General features: G+C 39.0%; 1 protein-coding gene across 1 annotated transcript in view; it reads left to right on the top strand.

The window, feature by feature from the left end:
- ryr2a (ryanodine receptor 2a (cardiac)) overlaps positions 1–22,565 on the top strand; it is a 175,685-nt gene that overhangs the window by 62,686 nt on the left and 90,434 nt on the right. The window contains exons 19-47 of the mRNA XM_053341138.1: positions 10–128; positions 404–537; positions 682–923; positions 1,726–1,918; positions 2,251–2,455; positions 2,810–2,914; positions 6,769–6,872; positions 7,127–7,210; positions 7,750–7,909; positions 8,274–8,421; positions 8,525–8,628; positions 8,726–8,830; positions 9,865–10,039; positions 11,181–11,389; positions 11,557–11,733; positions 12,253–12,398; positions 12,483–12,597; positions 12,715–12,875; positions 13,595–13,754; positions 14,512–14,598; positions 15,043–15,174; positions 16,283–16,377; positions 16,478–16,653; positions 17,440–18,101; positions 18,962–19,162; positions 20,299–20,404; positions 20,496–20,639; positions 20,829–20,956; positions 21,211–21,356. Coding sequence (XP_053197113.1) covers positions 10–128; positions 404–537; positions 682–923; positions 1,726–1,918; positions 2,251–2,455; positions 2,810–2,914; positions 6,769–6,872; positions 7,127–7,210; positions 7,750–7,909; positions 8,274–8,421; positions 8,525–8,628; positions 8,726–8,830; positions 9,865–10,039; positions 11,181–11,389; positions 11,557–11,733; positions 12,253–12,398; positions 12,483–12,597; positions 12,715–12,875; positions 13,595–13,754; positions 14,512–14,598; positions 15,043–15,174; positions 16,283–16,377; positions 16,478–16,653; positions 17,440–18,101; positions 18,962–19,162; positions 20,299–20,404; positions 20,496–20,639; positions 20,829–20,956; positions 21,211–21,356 — 4,723 coding nt within the window. The remainder of the gene's footprint in view (positions 1–9; positions 129–403; positions 538–681; positions 924–1,725; positions 1,919–2,250; positions 2,456–2,809; positions 2,915–6,768; positions 6,873–7,126; positions 7,211–7,749; positions 7,910–8,273; positions 8,422–8,524; positions 8,629–8,725; positions 8,831–9,864; positions 10,040–11,180; positions 11,390–11,556; positions 11,734–12,252; positions 12,399–12,482; positions 12,598–12,714; positions 12,876–13,594; positions 13,755–14,511; positions 14,599–15,042; positions 15,175–16,282; positions 16,378–16,477; positions 16,654–17,439; positions 18,102–18,961; positions 19,163–20,298; positions 20,405–20,495; positions 20,640–20,828; positions 20,957–21,210; positions 21,357–22,565) is intronic.

Genomic DNA, 22,565 nt, shown 5'->3' with positions numbered 1-22,565 from the left:
TATATGCAGGTATACTGGAGGTGCTTCACTGTGTGCTGGTGGAGAGTCCCGAGGCACTCAACATAATCAAAGAAGGACACATCAAATCAATTATATCTCTACTGGACAAGCACGGACGCAACCACAAGGTGCAGGCAGATATACACAGGCATATGTATATCTATAACAGAAGTTCCACACAGGTATTCAAGCGTTCCAATACAAAAGCTTCAAATCACTTTTGAAAGTTGCAGGCAAATAATCCACATGGTTATTTGTGTGTGGTGTGAAAAATTTCCCAATGAGATCCATCAGGAATCCTGCAGTTCCACCTGTGTGCCAGTAGGTGTTTTTTTGCATGTGAGCGTTGGGACTGTGACGGTGATGTATTGACGACAGCGATGTGTTTTTGTGGTGTGTTAAGGTTCTGGATGTGTTGTGTTCGCTGTGCGTGTGTCACGGTGTGGCGGTGCGGTCTAACCAGCACCTGATCTGTGACAACCTGCTGCCAGGAAGAGATCTGTTACTGCAGACCCGCCTGATCAACCACGTAAGCAGGTATACGCACACACACACACACACACACACACACTAACACACTTACATGCAGACTTGGGACATTAAAAAAACCATGATGGACAGAAGTTGCCAGGTCATTTTCCCTGCTCAGTGACAATATTCCTTCTTCTCTCCTCCTAACAGCATGAGACCCAACATCTTCCTGGGCGTCAGCGACGGTTCGGCCCAGTACAAAAAGTGGTACTACGAGCTGATCGTGGACCAGGCGTTACCGTTCGTCACGGCCGAGGCCACTCACCTCAGGGTGGGTTGGGCCAACACCAACGGCTACGCACCCTACCCCAGCGGTGGGGAGGGGTGGGGAGGCAACGGGGTGGGTGATGACCTCTACTCTTACGGCTTTGACGGACTCCATCTTTGGTCAGGTGAGCGGATTGTGTGTGTGTTTGGAGAAAGAGAAGATCATACAGTAGAAGCTTTTCATTTAATGTTACTTCTATATAATAACCAGACTATTTGTTCCATCTTTGTTCAGACAAGTACTCTAAAGGCCCATTTATGCTCAACGTATACGTCCTTTTCAAGCGATGTTTCCGTCACTGCTCACATACTTTCATGCGTCCTTTACGTTGGCATGGATGTTAACCAATACATCCACCAGGGGGCAGCCCAGAGTCAAAAGTTCATGACAACAACAAACTCAAAAACAAACATGGTTGGACTGTGGAGATATTGATAATGTTCCTCTTGTATAAAAGACAAAAACAATATGTTTAAAGTTTCTAACCAACTCACACAACCTTTCCTCAAAAAGTTCTGCCACTGTTATTTCTTCTTCGTGTTTCACTAGAGCTACGTATGGAGTAGTGATAGCAACACTGCCCCCCCATGGTTTCCGGTGGTACTGCTCCGTTTGTTCCGTATCCGTAGGCTTTATGGAAACGTGCAGAAATACGGACGAAATGAACACGGAGAACGGACAGAAGGCTCCATCTGTATCTGTATTTAATGTTGAGCATAAATGGGCCTTAACGTGTTACTTAATAACACTGTATGTCATGAGAAATATTCACTGTATATGCTGGATTGAAATGAGGAATATTGACTAAGATCGTTCCAGATGGGAGATTTAAATTTTAGATGATATCAAAGACTTAAATGGCACATTTTGTGGACTAAGAACTAAACCCTCTGCGCTCCACTGTCTTTTCCACCAATCGTGTGCAGGCTGCATTGCACGGACCGTCAGCTCACCCAATCAGCATCTTCTGAGAGCAGAGGACGTAGTGAGCTGCTGCTTGGACCTCAGCGTGCCCAGTATCTCCTTCAGGATCAACGGCCAGCCTGTTCAGGGAATGTTTGAGAACTTCAACTCAGACGGCCTCTTCTTCCCCGTGGCTAGCTTCTCAGCCGGAGTCAAGTCAGTGCTTTACAATGAACATCTAGTTTTATATATTATCCTGTATTAGAGTAAACTGTTTTATTGCCAGATATTTACACTAAGAAGCCAAAACGCCTTAATTAACCTGATGGTATTTATTTATCTAGGTATTAATATATATTAAACACGTGATGAATGGATTACTTATCTGTAAAATATATGAATCTAATGGAAACTCTACAAGCTAACTTGGTCACAAGGTAACTTACTGGCTTTGATGGTTGGTCTTTCACTTCAGAGGGAAGAAAACTATATTTTACTTTCTGTCTTTACCATAATGTCTTTCCCTCGTGTCACATGTCATTCTGCAGGGTCCGGTTCCTCCTCGGGGGTCGTCATGGAGAGTTTAAGTTCCTCCCTCCTCCAGGTTATGCTCCTTGCTACGAGGCGGTGTTGCCCAGAGAGAAGTTAAAGCTGGAGGCCAGTCAGGACCAGACCGCAGCCAGAGACCTGCTGGGACCCACCGTTACCTTGAGCCAGGCAGCATTCACTCCCACACCTGTAGACACCAGCCAGGTACACATCAGTGCAGATCACTGTCAGGGTCGGGCTGGGTTGGAGGAAAGCTCATTTATAGAGAGCGCAGGAAATGTTTAATATCAGTATGAAATCATAAAATGAACCAATATGTTTAAATGATTTCACCAGTGTGATATGTTATTTAATACATTTTAAAGCATTTTTTAAGATTCCATCAGTTTTATTTTTTAAATGTCAACTGTTTTAATGATTTATTTCATAATCCCACTTTTCATGACAAAGCCTTTTCGTAATGATGGAAATGATGTAAGTCACTGTTTTCTGTTTTCTGTGTGTGTGTGTGTCTGTCTGTCTGTCTGGGTCTCTGTGTGTGTGTGTGTGTGTGTGTAGATTGTTCTGCCCCCTCACCTGGAGAGGATCAGGGAGAAGCTGGCAGAAAACATCCATGAGCTGTGGGTGATGAATAAGATAGAACTGGGCTGGACGTTTGGTGCAGTGAGTATCACACTAACACCCAGAACTCTACACGTTATTGTGTTTGAGTCAAATTTGAAATGTACATTTTTCAAAACATTATATTTTCAAACAATAGCCTATATATATATATATATATTTATTATACAAATATACACATTTATTATTTTCTAATGCCTATAAAAAAGGATTACATCTGTGGTGTTATGGATCAAATTTGACCTGGTAATAATTAATTAGTAAATGTAACAAAAAGTTACAATACAATTCATGGTTATAAAATCCTATAATAGTATTATAATATTATATAATATTAACATCATGTTTAATGGCAAGAGAGCACATTACCTTCAGTTGTATAGTGGCACGCAGCACATGATTCAATACACACACATACTTTTCTTCACACATCACACACACACACATATCCTGTCCTCCAGCTGTATAACAGTATATAGGCTTGAACTTTATTCCTCACAACTCACCACACACCTGGCAGAGCACACACACACACACACACACACACACTTTTATACTGTTATTATTATGGGAACCACTTCCTTCTCTCAGACAAGGTGCTATATATTTAGTGTGTGGAGGAGTGGTAACACAAATGGCTATAAGTAAAACCTGTTTGAGGCCTTACACACATCTCATTCTGAAGCAGCATGTGCAGGTGCTTAGATTCACAAGTCAAAAAGCTCTTGATAATGTGTATATTTGATCATGAAGAGGAGGAGAGAGTGCAGGGTGAATGTGAAAAAGAGGAGGAAGTGATGGAAATAGGACAGTGTTGAATGTGATCCAGAGTACAATGATGGAGACTCATGACTCAGAAGCTCAAAGACAGACAATGACATAAAACAATGGCCTGGTCTTTTAAGGCAAAGGTGGAATATCATTAAAATGACCAAACATCCTATAAAGTATGCTGTCTCACATGTCAAAGAGCTCTTTATATCATACTATATAGAAAAGGTTATTATTGACATGACAACATGGAGGGGAGAGAAATGTTGGGAAACAATTAAAGGGAGATTAACACATGTAACTTCATCATTCAACTGGTTACATGAGATTAACACATGCAACTTCATCATTCAACTGGTTACATGGGGCTACTGATACATGCTGGGCTTTACAAATCCACCAATGAGGCCACTTTTAGTTTATGGGCTATTTCCCATGCTACTATATCCCTCCAAACCATTCATATTTTTTGAGAGTTATTCAATTTGACAGTCATGAGACAACACTGGCTTGTCATGACAACTACAAATATGCACCCATAAAAGATGTTTTGGACTAAGTGGTAGAGTGAGAGTCACTGACCTACAATCCAGGGCCTGAGGTCACAGTAGATGAATGGTTGGTTATATTCAGAGATGCTACATCCCTACCTGCTGGAGCTGTGCCACCATGCGTGTGGTGCTGGAAATGACAGACGGTTAGAACATCACATGCAACTTTTTTTTTTTTAAATTTCTCATGCCCTCAGCCAAGACCTGCTGTGAAAGAAGCTGACCATAATGGGGACAGTCAGAAAAAATAAACCTGAGCTGTGTGTACTCCACTTCTTGGGAGAAATGCCAGGACTGCTCTCTCCTCCAAGTTTGTTTTTACTGAAGACACCACAGCTGTGTCACAGTGTCCCAAGAGGGACAAAAATGTGATGCTGATGCACACTGCACATGACTGCAGCTGTGAGACAAAGAGACAGAAGTTATCCTGGATTATTATTAAAACAAAGGACATGAACATGATCAGATATATACATAAATACACACAAAATTACATAGATGCATATGTAACTATTGTTACAAACTGGCTCAAAGTCCATAACAGAAATGGGAATCACACATGACAACAAATATCTAGAATAATATTTATTACAAACTTAAGTTAAAAGAATAATGTTAATTCACAGTGTGTGGATGAGTGAAACGTGTGGTGCGATATGTGCCAACAAAACCGAAACCAAAAGTCTAACCCATCTGGTTGGTGGAGGCCTGGAAGGAAGAGAAGAGAGCAAGTAATTACAAAGCAGCCAGTTAAATAAGCTGAGGCCTAAACTACACAGGTGTAGGTAGTTCCCCTGATGTCCTCTAGTCCCACCCACTGGCTCCTGAGCCAAGAAGCCCAAGGAAAAAGGGAAGAGAGGGACGTCACACTATACATAGCTGCACACACACACACACACACACACACACACACACACACACACACACAATTACATAGATGCATATGTAACTATACATAGCTGCACACACACACACACACACACACACACACACAAAATTACATAGATGCATATGTAACTATACATAGATGCACACACACACACACACACACACACACACACACACAATTACATAGATACATACGTAAATATACATAGCTACACACACACACACATACAACCAAAATAAAGTGTTTGTTTTTTGGCAGTTAAATTGAAGTATCAGCAGTCAGGTTTGACCCATAACACAACAGATGTTCCAATAATTGCTCATTTTAACATAGAAGACAATTGTAAAATGATGTATTAGGGTTTTATGTTGGTCATCATTAGTCATGGTCTTGTGATATATTTGCCTGCTGTGCTCATCATAAGCCAGACATGTCCAAACGATTCCATAAAGGTTCATGTAGCTGCAGGTTTTCATTCTAACCAATGAGGAACACACCAGGCTTGACTCATTTAATCAGCTGATCTCAGTTTTTAGACAGCTGATTGGTTGAATCGTGTTCTTGATTGGTTGGAACAAAAACTCAGACACACAGCCCTTTATGGAATAGTTGGATGTGCCTGTCATAAGCAATAAAATAGATAAATTGTACCTATTCCAAAGAAAAATGGATTTGTAGATAAAATATGAAAGTAATATATCATAGTTATGGATGAATAATAAGATACTTAGCAGATAAGAGTCTTTGTTTTTTCAGCTTGTTAATAAATTCAAACACACTGAGGGTGTGAAAACCTTGAACACAATAGGAGGGTTAAAGAAAATCAAGTCAGTTAAATGATTTATGGAACACTGTGAATGAGCTGATTTATTGTGTCATGGAGATTCCTCTCATATCAGAACAGCATTTAAATAACCCCCCCCCCCCCCCCCCCCCCCAAACAAAACACAGTAATAACCAAACCAGCTGTCTCACTCCTTATATTTTTTAATACATCAATATCCACTCCAAAACACTTAGCAATAAGTACACGTTACCTAATAGGAATTAAATGAGGCCAACTTCACATTCATCACTGTCTGTTTGTGCACCGTCTGTCTTGATAAAGTAGGAGTTTTTACCTCAACTAAGAAGAGAATATATCAGATTGATTAGAAAAGCAGCAATGGTGGTTGTCCATCATGATAATACTGCTCATTTATTGATTTAGCTTCAACAGCTAAATAAGTTATAAAATCCATCAGTGATGCCTCGTCCTTTAAACTCAGAGTTTTCCAGACTCTGCAGTCATATCTTAACTAAAGTCTAGTCATAAGCAGCTCTGTGGCTCATACGCTGCTTACTACAGCTGTTACAGCCTGAAACCCCTGGGATTAAGGCTTAGTAGCAGCCACAGGTGTGTCCTCACTTCCTGCCCAGTTAGGGGCCAGACCTAGTACCTGTATATTTACATACTATATGTCACATCCAGAGTAGTAAATAATGATAGCTGTTAGAAGGTAGAGGACTAAAAAATAGTTACCTGGATGTCATTTCACTTCTTTGACTGCCTGCTGTGCCCTGGTTCATGTTGTCCTCCAAGCAACACTCCTCTATTATCCTTACCTTTTCTTTCCTCTGTGTGTCTGTGTGTGTGTGTGTGTGTGTGTGTGTGTGTGTGTGTGTGTGTGTGTGTGTGTGTTCAGGTGCGAGATGATAATAAGCGGCAGCACCCATGTTTGGTGGAGTTCTCCAAGCTTCCCGAACAAGAACGCAGCTACAACCTACAGATGTCTCTGGAGACTCTCAAGTAATGCCTAACCCTGCAGAGATACAGCATGACATGTGACATTTAGATCTAATATTCATCAGTGACACCATTCAACCCTGATGACACATCAAGCCTTCACTGTTTATTTCACTGTAAACTCTACAGTTTTACTAGCTGCTGAAGTAGAAGTGTGTGTGTGTGTGTGTGTGTGTGTGTGTGTGTGTGTGTCTGTGTGTGCGTGTGTGTGCGTGTGTGTGTGTGTGTGTGTCTGTGTGTGCGTGTGTGTGTCACAGAACTCTCTTGGCTTTAGGTTGCCATGTTGGCCTTGCAGATGAACACGCTGTAGAGAAGGTCAAGAGTATGAAACTGTCTTCAACGTGAGTTACCTCAAACATTAATACTACATAAGATAAGAAATTTCATGATTCATTCTATTCATGATGTAATGATTCACTGATTAGGACAATGGGACATTTCATGAGATAATTAATAGTAGAGCCTGACTGATACTGGATTTTCGGGGCCGATACTGATACCAGGGAGTAAAACAAAATTCTGATATCGATGTATTGGCCCATAATATTATATGTTACAGTATGTATTGAAGGTATGACATTTTACAGTTTAACAATTGCCTCACTGTATAAAATGACTAATTTAGCTATGAATAAAATAAAATAAAAAAATAAATAAAAAAATGAAAAAAGGTCAAATATACATCAAATGCTGTCTGTATAACTTAAAAAAACATATTCACTGATACTGATATATCAGTGATATCAATATCGGCTGACCAATATATCGCTCAGGCTCTAATTAACAGTGATTATTATGATGACTACAGCAGCATAAACACATGGAGGTTGTTGAGCAGCTGGCTAGCTAACAGTGCAGTGCTTTGACTCTATCTGTGCAGCTATGAGTTGTCCGGCGGTTACAAACCTGCTCCTCTGGACCTGAATCACATCAAACTGACCTCCACCCAGGAAGCTATGGTGGACAAACTGGCTGAGAACGCACATAACGTCTGGGCAAGAGACCGCATCCGTCAGGGCTGGACCTACGGCATCCAACAGGTAGCCAAGCTAACTGCGGCTAAGCTGAGTCTAAATAGCTTTAAATAAGGAGGATAAAGAACTGCAGCGATAGATGAAAGGTAAATCAGCTGGTGCAAATTATCACTGGCAACCACAGCCTTCAATCTACATGAAGACAACACACAGTTTAAGTTGAATATGAGTTTTTTATTCAGAGGTAACTACACCATGTGGCCAGCTCCCCCTTCTTATCTCAAGAGCAACCTTAATGGAGGAATGGAAAGATTGTCTAATGCTGCACATTCACTGTCCTCACCCTGCAGCATCTTCCTATAGAGTAGCTGGTTATCTCTTTATATATAATATATAATACAGATATAATCTGTAGGCTATTGCTTTTCAGGATGTGAAGAGTCGTAGAAACCCTCGTCTGGTCCCCTACGTTCTGCTGGATGAGAGAACCAAGAAGTCTAACAAAGACAGTCTGAGAGAGGCAGTCAGGACTCTGCTGGGATATGGATATAACCTGGAAGCTCCTGACCAGGACCATGGTACCATAGCTACCCTCTGATGTATCACTTCTTTCAAAGACTTTTATAATTGTTATAATAATGTATGCATTAGATTGCTTATCTCTGCCTCTCTCTCATCCAGCAGCTCAATCTGACCCCAGCAACATGTCCGCTGAGAGGTTCCGCATTTTCAGAGCAGAGAAGACCTACTGTGTTAATGCTGGGAAGTGGTACTTTGAGCTGGAGGTAAGAAGATATATGACATGTGATCAGATATATAATAGATGCTGGTAGATAATTTAGGATCATCTGAGATGTGAACCTCTTCCTGTTTCTGTTCAAGGTTTTAACAGCAGGAGAGATGAGAGTGGGTTGGGCCAGACCAGGATGCCTACCAGACCAGGAGCTGGGATCTGATGATCAGGCCTTTGTCTTTGATGGCTTCAAGGTGGCTGGATTTCTCTTTTTACTGTCTATCATTTGTATCACTCAGCGTATTATATAATCCTACCTTAAAATAAGACAAAAATACTCAAAATCATTATCAGTGTATTTATGTTGTCAAAGCATCATTCACATCCTCCACAATTTATTAGTGATATCCATTATAATAAACAAAATCAGTAACAATATTAAAAAGCCCCAAAAACCTGGATATAGCACACATCTGATCATGGTATGTCATATTGTATTTACGGTTTTAAAATTATTGTTAAGATTGTCAAATTAGTCAACCAAGCTGACACATTGCTATAAAGATAAGATAAAATACAAATAAAAACAATGAGCATTCATAATTTTAACACACTGAAAAAATGAATGCTAAGGAAGGAGAAAATAAATCACTCATTTAAATGGAAAAGACTTAATACTAGTGGAGTGTGATCATGCTGTTAGTAGAAACTAGTTGGTTCATCTTGAAATAGACCTAAGCCATCTTTCATTTAAAATTGGTCCTTAACCCAAGTACCTCACTTCAAAAATGTTCCTTTGAGTTCATAAGGGACAAAAATGTCATAAAGTCCTGATAATAAATATCAAACAAATCAAAAGGATTGTAACCCTTTAAATGCCTGTTTGTTTAGACCTGTTTTTTAAAATTAAAAAAACACAAAAAATGAATTATGTTCTATAAACTAAATGCAAAGTGAATTATTTGGGGGGTGGATTATCACAGTCTTGGTGATGAGTGAATGATTAGCATCAACATTGATTCTGATGCATTATTATCAGATGAAACCCAACATAACTACATTTATAGTAGTTTTCAGTCTTGTTTTTAAACTCCTCATTAAGATTTAATTACAAGTCCTGAACCTTAGGGAACATTCTTAGCACAGGAAAAGGAGTGATAGATTCACCAACCACTCATATGTGCCATTAAAGACTAAATGTGTGTGTGTGAGTCCTTGTTCCCTTTACACCACTGAGCAGCCCCCCCCCCCCTGTGTGTCAATGCCTCTTGACATATGCTTCTTCCAGGTCCAGCGCTGGCACCAGGGTAACGAGCACTTTGGGCGTGCCTGGCAGACGGGTGACGTGGTGGGCTGCATGGTGGATCTCAATGAACACACCATGATGTTCACACTTAATGGAGAAGTGTTGCTGGATGATTCTGGCTCTGAGCTCGCCTTCAAGGACTTTGAAGCTGGTGAAGGTCAGTACTGTATCACTGACACACACACACACACACACACACACACACATATGCATCTAACTCATCCTTTGAGGTTAGTTATCATCACACTAAATGACAAAGCTCTCAACTTCATCTTCATAAGTCTCCTCCTTTGATGTCGGATACACAACAGATTTGTCTGAATATTTTAGAGCAGAGGTGTCAAACTCATTTTAGTTCAGGGGGCACATACAGTCCAATTTACTCTCCAGTGGGCCAGACCAGTAACACCAAAATAACCTACAGGTGATATATTATAATTTATTATAATAAGCCAGCTTTTTACAGTGAAAATGAGTGCAATTTCAACAATATTATGTCTCAGGTTTTTTCAGATTATTTTTAACAGAAGCTGCTGATTGACAGCATTTTGTACAATGTTCAAGTTAAAGTTTATTTATATAGCACATTTAAAACAACCTCATGCTCTACAAGCTCAGGACACAAGATCAAATAAAAGAACAATTATGAGTATGATAAACTATAAAAACACAATAAATAAAACACAATAGATAAAAGCAAATATAGTTACACAATAAATTCAGGATGTCAAGCTCAACTAGGATTAAAATATCAATTCAATGTATGAATGGTTTAAATATGACCGTAATATGTATGTATTGTATTCTTGTATTACTTGTAATTGTATTCTGGTCAGGGTGGGGAAACAAATCTCTGAAGCAGTAGAACATTTACAATTATTTTTCTGCAATTTTCATTCTTTGCAAAGTTATAGGTCAGATTGGACCCATTTGTGGGCCACGAGCCGTATGTTTGACATCCCTGTTTTAGAAGATGACAGGACATTAATCATGTCTGCAGTCAACTTTGTAAAATATAAATGTTAATCAGTGCTGTGTAACCTTTTGTAGATGATGTATCCTCAGTTGTATGCAGCTTATTCCATTTCAGTATCTGACTCTTAAATGATTGATTTGTTTATCTTTAATCATACTTCATATCCACTGATATACACAGTTCTTAAATGATGTACAAACTGATAATGAAAATTCTTCTGAGTTTAGATTGACTTGTAATAGATTACTGGATTACCCATGTGATTATTGATTATGAATTTGCACAAATCTATGAGTATTTCATGTCCTCTGTGTGTCCTCAGGTTTCATCCCAGTGTGCAGCCTAGGTGTGTGTCAGGTGGGGAGGATGAACTTTGGTAAAGACGTCAGCACTCTGAAATACTTCACCATCTGTGGCCTGCAGGAAGGCTATGAACCGTTCGCCGTCAACATGAACAGAGACGTTACCATGTGGCTCAGCAAGAGGCTGCCTCAGTTTGTACCTGTGCCCCCCAACCACCAACACATAGAGGTGAGAGAGCCAGGCAGCTAGCAGCTTGGTAGGGGACTAGAATGAAAGATTCCTCTTCAGGCACATTTTAAAACATTTATTAATCATTTACTAAACTATGGAATAAGGAAGCTGAGCTGATTGTAACATCTTAAAGTAACAGTGTGGATTTATCTTTCTTCTTCCAGGTGACGAGGATAGATGGGACAGTGGAGTCGTGTCCCTGTCTGAAGGTAACTCAGAGATCATTTGGCTCACAGAACAGCAACACTGACATCACCTTCTACAGAATGAGCATGCCCATAGAGTGTGCTGAGTCCTTCTCCAGGTCCTCACATAATGGAAGCCTCTTCTCACCAAAGAGGGTAAGAGAGATACATACTGATGACACACAGACACAATACTTTGAAACAGTTCACAGAGATGCAAACCATTTGATCCCCAGCACTTTCTTTTACTAATGTTGCACATAACATGACATTTACATACATACACATTTACAACATAACATTTAAATGTTTTGACCCACATGAATGCAACATCTCTGTAGAAGTATTTCAAATCATTACATGTGAGCTTCCTCCTCTCTCCTTCAGTTGGATGTTTTTGATGAATGTGCAACATTTTCACATTGATCTGCTGAAGGAGGGAAGATCTCTGTGCTCAGCTTAAATCTCAGTTAAAGATGTGGTTATACATGTGATTATTTGTGATAACTACTGTATGCAACATATCTAGTGAGCAGCTTGTACAAGTGTGATGTGGAAAGTTGAAGCCTCCAGTGCACAAACACTGAGAGTGAAGACATGTTGCTTCAGCAGGTGCAGCAGTGTGTTTTACTAATAGAAGCATGATATTTAAATAGTACTACTGTGTTTCTGCAGGAGCTGGAGGACTTTGAAACTGTGTCTGACTTCGAGGTCCTGATGAAATCATCTCACGGTCACAATGGACCCAACGGACCCGACAGAGACGAATTCAACAACCACAAAGATTACAACCAGGAGAAGCCTTTTAAACTCAAACAGCGGTAAAGTTTTTCACATGTTGTGTCCAACTTTAATTATGTTGATAAGAGTCACAAACACCTTAAACCACTGGTGTGATCTTCCAGGTTCACGTTGAAGAGAAACAAGCCAGACAACAGCTGTCCCTCATCTGCTCGTCTGTCAGAGGAAGTGATGGCTGATGATAGAGATGACTACGAATTCCTTATGCAAGCCTCGACTGTAAGATTACACACATACAAACATGCTTAACACTCACACTCAACAATGTACTGGACTATATTAAGTACCAGGCAGTAGAATACACCAGGAGCAAAGTGCTTCTCTCTCTCTCTGCAGCACTACTACTCAGTGCGGATCTTCCCTGGTCAGGAGCCCAGCAGTGTGTGGGTGGGCTGGGTCACCTCTGATTTCCATCAGTACGACCCAGGCTTTGAGCTACACAAGGTCCGAACTGTCACTGTTACTCTGGGAGACGAGAAGGGCAAAGTTCACGAGAGGTTAGTAAAGTTCCAGTCAGTTCATACAGCACCAGACCAATAACTGCTTCCCATTCTATTATGTGTATGTCTGTATATGTGAGTCAGTTCCTATATCTGATCACCAAGTATCTTGACTAACACCATGTTATATAAAGAAGTATGAAGGTTTTTATTCCAGACAAAAACTACATTTAATGATGTTAGGAATTAAAACACTTTTAATCTGACAGGAGAAACACCTTTACTGCACACTTGGTTTGAAAGATTGAAAAGTTTAATGAAGACTTTACACCTGTCATTGTCAAGTTTATTATAAATAACAACTGAGGCTTAAATACAACTAAGAACAATTATAAAAAATATGACATTAAGGGCCAATTTCCCGGACAGGGATTAAGTTTAATCCAAGACTAGTGTCGTTCCTCAATGGATATTTTCACAGAATCTCATTAATCATTCATCTCTGTCTACACACACATACATTTACACACTAACGTATATAACTTTGACTGTCTGTAGTAGTGTCCTTTAATATCACATTTAGTTTAATTTGTTTTCATTTTATTACCTTTATTTTGTTATTTTCTCTTATTTCTTTGTGGTAATATTCATGAAGTCAGTTTAAGGTTACAGTTTGTATATTACTCTATAAATGTGTGTGTGTGTGTGTGTGTGTGTGTGTGTGTGTGTGTGTGTGTGTGTGTGTGTGTGTGTGTGTGTGTGTGTGTGTGCTGCAGTATAAAGCGTAGTAACTGTTACATGGTGTGGGCTGGAGAGAGCAGCAGTCCTGGTCAGGGCAGGAACAACAACGGTTTAGAGATCGGCTGTCTGGTTGACACAACAAACGGACTGTTGACCTTCACCGCCAACGGCAAGGAACTCAGCACATACTACCAGGTAAATACTAGATAGGATGAAAGAGTAAAGAACATACTACCAGGTAAATACTAGATAGGATGAAAGAGTAAAGAACATACTACCAGGTAAATACTAGATAGGATGAAAGAGTAAAGAGCATACTACCAGGTAAATACTAGATAGGATGAAAGAGTAAAGAACATACTACCAGGTAAATACTAGATAGGATGAAAGAGTAAAGAACATACTACCAGGTAAATACTAGATAGGATGAAAGAGTAAAGAACATACTACTAGGTAAATACTAGATAGGATGAAAGAGTAAAGAGCATACTACCAGGTAAATACTAGATAGGATGAAAGAGTAAAGAACATACTACCAGGTAAATACTAGATAGGATGAAAGAGTAAAGAGCATACTACCAGGTAAATACTAGATAGGATGAAAGAGTAAAGAACATACTACCAGGTAAATACTAGATAGGATGAAAGAGTAAAGAACATACTACCAGGTAAATACTAGATAGGATGAAAGAGTAAAGAACATACTACTAGGTAAATACTAGATAGGATGAAAGAGGAATCAGGAAGACTCAAATACCTATAATTGTCTAACTTCCTTTCTTCATTTTAGCCTCTTCCTTCCATCAGTCCATGTCACTATACCACATTATTGTATGTTATTAATATTAAACATGCTTTCATAAGTCATAGAGTAACTGTGATAGTTTTGGGGAAAATGAGAATGAGAGAAGTGCAAAATCTTGGTATTGATGAGTGTTTTCTCTCCCAAAAGGTTGAGCCCAGTACTAAACTATTCCCAGCAGTCTTTGCCAAGGCAACCAGCCCCAATGTCTTCCAGTTCGAACTGGGGCGTATTAAGGTGAGGGACACACACACACACACACACACACACACACACACACACACTCACACACTCATAAAGTCACTGGAGTACTGTTTGAGCTGTCGACCAATTACGAATTTAAAGTTCGGGAGGTAGTGAACCTATGTGGCCATGCATTTCCTGTTGCTCCTTCATAATAAAAGCTGTCCGGTGGGACACAGACGGAAAGAATTTAATGTTTTATGGAGAAACAAACACACCTGTGACACATGTTAATTACTTTACAGTCTCTTTCTACTTGGAACCAAACACTCAGAATTAGTAGTGTAGTAATCTCCTGTTACTCATAAACAAACCCTTCAGTCAGTGTTCATGTTCATGCAGCACTGAATCACTTAAGATCATGCTCAGTGGGTTTGAATGACTGGCTGTATATAAAGATGTTGTTACATTGTCCATCATGTCTCTGTTTCCTGTCAGAATGTGATGCCTCTGTCAGCTGGTCTGTTTAAGAGTGAGAGGAAGAATTTAGCTCCCCAGTGTCCTCCACGGCTGCACGTACAGTTTCTCACTCCTGTGTTATGGAGTCGTGTTCCCAACCACTTCCTCAAGGTAATATCTCTTCTGTTATAAAAGATCAGTGCTTTTGTTTTTGTAAAAATTACAATTGAGATATAAAAGACTGAAACCTTTTTGAACAATGTACTGTTACTCATTGTGTAGTGAAGAAGTTGTATTGTTTCCTTTACCTGCCCAGCAGCAGATGGAAATGAACTAGTAGCTAAATGTGGTACAAAGCATCTTTTGTCTTTTTGAGATGAATATATTTTAGACATGGTCCCTGATGTAAATAAATGTTTATAAAAAAGAGAGAGAAGAGAGATGCTCAAGAAATGGTTTCTAACAGGTAAGAGCAGGCTATAGATGTGTCTTCATTTTTCATCACGCATAATAATATAATACAACTACACTAAAAATGATCAGTATACATACAGTATCACTGCAATAGACATTTTAATACCAGCAGTGATGGCCCGTAAAATATCAAATATCACAATTTTCCTGCATTTCATATCATTCCTTATCTCCCACTGAAACAACCAACAATAATAAGGCAGTATGATCAAAAAGTATTCAGTGTTTGCAAAATAGAATTCCATTGTATATTTCAAATACTGTATTATGATACTATGTAAATCACTTGATAGTATTTTCACCATTTTAGAAAAGTTTGGCAAACACTTTCCTGTTCTTGTTTGGAACATGGAAACTGATTAAGTTATTTCTGAAATGTGGACATGAACTATTAAGATTACAGGCCTGATCAACAGTTTGAATAATCACTTTTATTATCATATTCCATGCACAGGTAGGAATCATCACCTTTCTTCATACACTTATAACACCTCACTTTATGTTTTTGTTCAGCTCTTGCATGTATTTGTCTATATTTATTTCCTCATATGTCTCACTATAGGAGTTCCACCCAACAAGCCCTTATAGCTTTTATTGGCTTTTTTCTTATCGTATTAGATAAGTGTTCATGTTCATGATATTAGACCTACAACACATCTGGGCATATCGTGCTGAACTGTGTCCTGTGCCACACACTTTGGTGGTCCTGAGAGACTTGCTGCTGGCCAGATATGTCATGTGTGAAATCAGTGTGAAGTGTTGCTACAGTACTAACAGTTATTTTTGTTGTTGTTGTTTTTTCCAGGTCTCAGCATCCAGAGTGAATGACAGACACGGCTGGCTGGTCCAGTGTAACGAACCTCTGCAGTTCATGTCTCTACACATACCTGAGGAGAACAGGTGGAGTACACACACACACACACACACACACACCTTTTCACTCTCCTTCTTGCACTCTTGTGTCTCATTCAGTCTCTGTATATGTTGTGGTGTTGTGCAGGTCGGTGGATATCCTTGAGCTGTCCGAGCAGAGGGACTTATTAAAGTTTCACTACCACACACTCAGACTCTACTCTGCAATCTGTGCTTTGGGAAATAACCGTGTGGCTCACGCCCTCTGCTCACACGTAGATGAGGCACAGCTGCTGCAGGCTATAGAGAATAAGTATATGCCAGGTAATGTATACACACTATACACACACATGTATAATGCTGTATTACATAACTAGTCTGAGTAGGCAGGGATGGAAGAAGTATTCAGATACTTTACGTCATTAAATATAGTAATACATCATGTAAAACACTACATTACCATCCTAGCTTAAAAAAAACAACTTAAATGATAAAGTTGGTGTTTATCCATTTATTTTTACACATACATGTATACCATGGAGACTATTTTAGACAAAAGTGGAGCTCTATGGCCCAGAAGCATAACATTCATGTGTACAAGTACAAAATCATGTGTTTGCTACAGAATCATTACTGGCAAAATGTAAATAAAGGTTCAAAATGAATGTACTTATTTCATTTCTTTTTTTTTTTTTTTTTTGGGGGGGGGGGGGGTTAATATTTTAAAAGGCCTTCTAGAGACAGCTGTTGCAAATTAGCATCTGCTATAAACACTGTGATACTTGCATCAGACAGTTTTAACCTCTTTATATAGTGTATCTGTCCCTATTTCACTGATTCATTCAATTTAATGTTAATGATTCATTCATGTTAAATTGAAATTAGAATGAATTTGGTTGAGCTGGAGCTAGTTTGTACATTAAAACTAAAAGTATTAATGTGCACTTTGACTTTACTTAAAGAACAGCTTGACCCAGGGTAGTAGAAGTCAGCTTTAAAAGAATAAATACATATCTAAGGCCAGGAAGTAGATTATTAATAAACATTAATAAAAGAGAGCAGGCTCATTCAGGGTTAAACTTGTTGAATGTTTGTGTGTTTTACTGTCAGGTTTGCTTCGTGCCGGTTACTATGAGCTCCTGATCGACATCCACCTGAGCAGCTACGCCACCGCTCGCCTCATGATGAACAACGAGTATATCGTTCCTATGACCGGAGAAACAAAGAGCATCACCCTGTTTCCAGATGAGAAGAAGAAGCACGGCCTGCCGGGCATCGGCCTCAGCACCTCCCTGAGACCCAGAATGCACTTCTCATCCCCCAGTTTCGTCTGCGGGACGGGATCGTGGTTCCGTAGCAACGGCAACAACGGCTCAGGATCAGGAGACTGTTTCCAGTTCAGCCCCGAATTCCCCTTAGAGATCCTCAAAGTGAAAACCATCGAGATGCTGACGGAGGCGGTGCGGGAGGGGAGCATGCACGTACGCGATCCTATAGGGGGCAGCACTGAGTTCCTCTTCGTCCCGCTCATCAAGCTCTTCTACACCTTGCTCATCATGGGGGTTTTCAAAAACGGAGATCTGAAGAACATCCTGCGACTGATCGAGCCGTCCGTGTTCTGCGAGAGGAGAGAAGGGCAGGAGGAGACGCACGTAGAGCCAGAGGTGATGAAGGATTCAGAGGGGGAAGGAGGAGGAGGAGAGGATGGAGGGAGGAACATGCCTAAAGAAGGACTGTTGCAGATGAAGCTACCAGAGCCTGTAAAACTCCAGGTGACACCTTTTTATTTAGTTTTTATTCCTTTATTATATCATTTTTTTTCTCTCACATCACAATGATTTATTTATTTTCTAAATGTCAACTAAAAATAACATTCACAGTCAGATCTATTAAGAGTTAGTAATATTGTTAATGATAGACATCCAGATGTTAGGATAGTATGCTATTATGATTAGAAACAATAAAAACCAATGAATAGCATTATTAAACAACAAAGCCATGTGGTGTAGGTTGTTATGGCAACACACAAACATGGCAGAGTGTAAATAATAATGATAATAATAAACTCTTTTTATAGAGCACCTTTCATACAAGGGATATAGCTCAAAGTGCTTTACAGAGAAAAATTAGAATTAGTCATATCTACTTTTTGACATTTTTAGTTTCTTATCAATTTTATTTGTCTTTTAATCTCTTTTTTTAACCTAGTTTTAGTCCAGTTTTTAACACACTCCATCTTTTATTTTACTTTTCTTTTGTCTTTTTAATCTATTTTAACCTTTCTTCTGTAACTTTTAATACACCCTTTCTCTTTTCTCCCTTATTTTACTTATTAATTAAATTATTTTATTTATTTACTTATTTTATTTAACATTTTTATGATTATTTTCTCTTGTGTGCATTTCTCTCAATGTTTGTCTTTTAATTTGCTCTTTGTTTTTTTTAATCATTTTCTTTATGTTTATGTGTCACTTCTGTCTTATTAAAGCACTTTGAACAACACAAGCCTATATGAAAGGTTCTATATGTTCTATATAAATAAAGTTTGATTGATCAATTGATATCTATTGTATATCATATCTGTATGTTTTCGTTTGTGTGTGTGTGTGTGTGTGTGTGTGTGTGTGTGTAGATGTGCCATGTGCTGCAGTACCTGTGTGACTGCCAGGTGAGACATAGGATCGAGGCAGTGGTTGCTTTCTCTGATGATTTCGTTGCCTGTCTGCAAGACAATCAGCGTTTCCGCTACAACGAGGTGATGCTGGCTCTCAACATGTCTGCTGCTCTCACTGCCAAGAAGACCAAAGAGTTCAGATCTCCTCCACAGGAACAGGTAGGAGCACTACACACACATTTTATTAGTATTATCATTCTGTAAGTTTTATCTTCTTATTGATTTTATTTTTCTGTTTCTTTTGTCTTTTAAAGACTGTGTAAAGTGAATTCAGACATTTTCTTCTAAACACATTAAATAGGTCATAAATGTATTAATAAAAAATGTGTAAAAAGCATTTCAACCATTTAGATTTGAATTGTGGAGCTAGGCTTCACAAACTGTGTTTCAAGATTTATGTGTTCAGGATTTAGTGGGCGGGTCTGAAAATCACCCGCCCTTGCTGCTGTAGAGGTATAAATACATTCAGCACACACTGCTACTACTACAGTCTACAGTTAGCCAGTTAGCTGAGTTAGCCGCCGAGTTAGCAGCCGAGCTAGCCACCGAGCTAGCACCTGAGTTAGCAGCCGAGCTAGCCGCCGAGCTAGCAGCTGAGTTAGCAGCAGAAAGCTCTCAGACGTAGCATCCATGTTTCTGGTAGAAGTGGTGACTTTGATTGACAGGTGACACTTGGTAGGGGGCGGAGTTTCAGTGAACTCGGCGGGCACTCCCACAGCGTTTGGGAGCAGAGAAAGAGGCTGAGTTTTACACAACTTTGAAGCCTAATTTCATATATTTGGTGATTTTTTTAATCATTCAAATTTGGCAGGGTGGTTAACAACACACTTTTCTGTGGAATGTCAAACTCAGAACACATATTTATTCTTACTTTACACTGACTTTAATATCTATTTTTTAATCTAGTTTTAGTCTGGCTTTTATTAAACTATCTCTTTTTTTGTTTTACTTTAGTTTTATCTTTTTAATCTACTTTAACCTAGTTTTTTAACTTTTAATAATTATTGTCACTTATTCTGTTTTATTTTTCATGTATTTATTTTATTATTTTCTCTTATTCTCTCTTGTTTTACTTGAATTAATTAAACGTTTTTTTTTATCATTTTTATTTTGTGAGTTGGACTTTTAGCAGAAAACAACAACAACTTCTTGTTTATCATTGCAAATACTGATATTTAGTATATATATATATATATATATATATATATATATATGCTATATTTGTGTATACAGTAGTAGTAGTTCATGTATGTAAGAAGTTGTATCTCAGAAGCCTGCATGTATTTTCCTTGCAGATCAACATGCTGCTCAACTTTAAGGATGAGAAGCAGGAGTGTCCCTGTCCAGAATACATCAGAGAACAGCTGCTGGACTTCCATGAGGACCTGATGAGACACTGTGGTAAACCAAACCTTCTAACACATACAGTACCAATACTGAAGATGATTTATTGATTGATGAAGCACAGCCTGAGGTATGTGCATCCTGTCAGGTATAGAGTTAGATGATGACGGGGTGATAGACGGCGACACTGACGTGACCATCCGAGGTCGGCTCGTGTCATTGATGGAGAAAGTGGCTTACCTGAAGAAGAAGATGGCCAGCCTGCCGAAGGAGATGAAAGACAAGAAACCCAGTGAGTCATCTGTGCCAGCTCACACACACACACACACATACACATACACATACACACACAAAATTAAATAATAGAAAAGAGAACAATAAATATTACATTTCCTAAAACAATAATTAAAGAATAAAAAGTAAAAAGTCAGTTACATTGAGCTTAGTGATCTCCTGCCTGTGTGCGTGTGTGTTTCTGCAGGCACGTTACAGCAGCTGATTTCAGAGACCATGGTTCGCTGGGCTCAGGAGTCAGTCATTGAGGATCCTGAACTGGTCAGAGCCATGTTTGTCCTGCTGCACAGACAGTATGACGGCATCGGAGGACAGGTTGGTTTGTGTCTGTTTGTAGCATTAAAACACATCAGCCATGTAGTTCATTGTTTCCTAATAAGAGAATCAAAATAATCATGTACAATACAACATGATCATTTAAAAGAAGAATGTCAGTTATTGCAAAAAGTATGTCATAGAACTGCTGGTAACTGATGACATAATGCAGTCTGCACAGCTTCTCCCATTAAAATCAAGTGTCTGACAGTGAAGCAAATGTGTGTGTGTGTGTGTGTGTGTTCTCTGCACAGGTCCGGGCTCTTCCTAAGACTTACACTATAAACTCAGTATCGATCGAGGACACCATCAACCTGCTGGCTGCTCTGGGTCAGATCAGATCTCTGCTGAGTGTGCGCATGGGGAGAGAAGAGGAGAAACTGATGATCAGAGGACTGGGGTGAGAACACACTCATCCGTCATCCGTTTTTTCTTTTCTTTGTTGCTCTCTAGACTTTATTCTTGTCCTATTTAAGATAAGATAAACTTTAATGTCTCGAGGGAAATTAAGACTTGGGTAAAAGTGCTACACAGAGCTGCAGTCAGGCAATGCGTGACAATACAATGCATAGTTGAAATAATTCATACAACTAGAAACACAATGAGAAGAAAGGCATACAGCTGCAGACACACAATGCATTATGATAATATAACATAATACATTAATGATCAATAAATATGTGGTTCATTAGTGTAAAAAGTGGTGCACACAGCTGCAAATCAAATGAGCAAAGCTGGACATAATTAATAATGTTGAGACAATGCACCAGAGCACCAAGCTGCAACACTGACTTATATCTAAGTAGAAGAAGATAGAAGAGGTCCACTTAGTGTAAATGTCCTCAAGTGAAGATCACCATAATGTGTGTTATTGTTCAGTATCTTGAAGTAGCATTGTAGTTCCATCAGCATGTGTGTCTAGTGTCTAGATTGTAGACTGTCAGTTATTAATATTTACACTCATTTTAAGTGCATTACAGAAAGCTTTTGATTATGCTTCTTAATTAAAGTGCTTAGTACTTTTTAATTCAATTTAAACTTAAACCATAAACTTGATTTTACATCTAATAACTTTATAACAAAACATCTCAACACACATGAACTCTTTTCTGTGTGTATGTCACTTACAGTCCAGACTCTCCACATGTCTGAATGCACAGATAAATATTAAAGATTCACTACGCACAGTGTTCGGTGAGTTTGTGCCGCTCCACTTTTACCATAATAGCTGGAGAAGCTGCACCTGTTAAAATAAAAAACACTCAGACAAATATATTTCATCAGTTACAGGTCTGGATGTGTCTTTTGGTATAGAGTTTATTGTATGTGACGTGTGTATTTTTCATATCTGCTGTGAGAGGACCCAACTGCAGTGCATCATGGGATGTACAGAAAGACACTTAGATTATTCAAGTATCCTGATGCAGTTTAACTTGTAAATACACCACAGAACCAGTGGAATAAACCACTAACACTGGCTAGCTTACTAATCTAGCATTGATGAAAATGTAACAGGAAAAATAGATTCATAGTTTGTAATCATAATGTAAACATATGTTCAGACACTGTTTTTCTTTTCCTGTATGATATTCTGAGTGATTCTGATGAT

Source organism: Scomber japonicus, chromosome 20 (genome assembly GCF_027409825.1).
Source record: "Scomber japonicus isolate fScoJap1 chromosome 20, fScoJap1.pri, whole genome shotgun sequence".
In the NCBI taxonomy this organism is placed as follows: domain Eukaryota; kingdom Metazoa; phylum Chordata; class Actinopteri; order Scombriformes; family Scombridae; genus Scomber; species Scomber japonicus.
The sequence above is the reverse complement of the archived record's forward strand: the minus strand, read 5'-3'. Positions and strand labels throughout refer to the sequence as shown.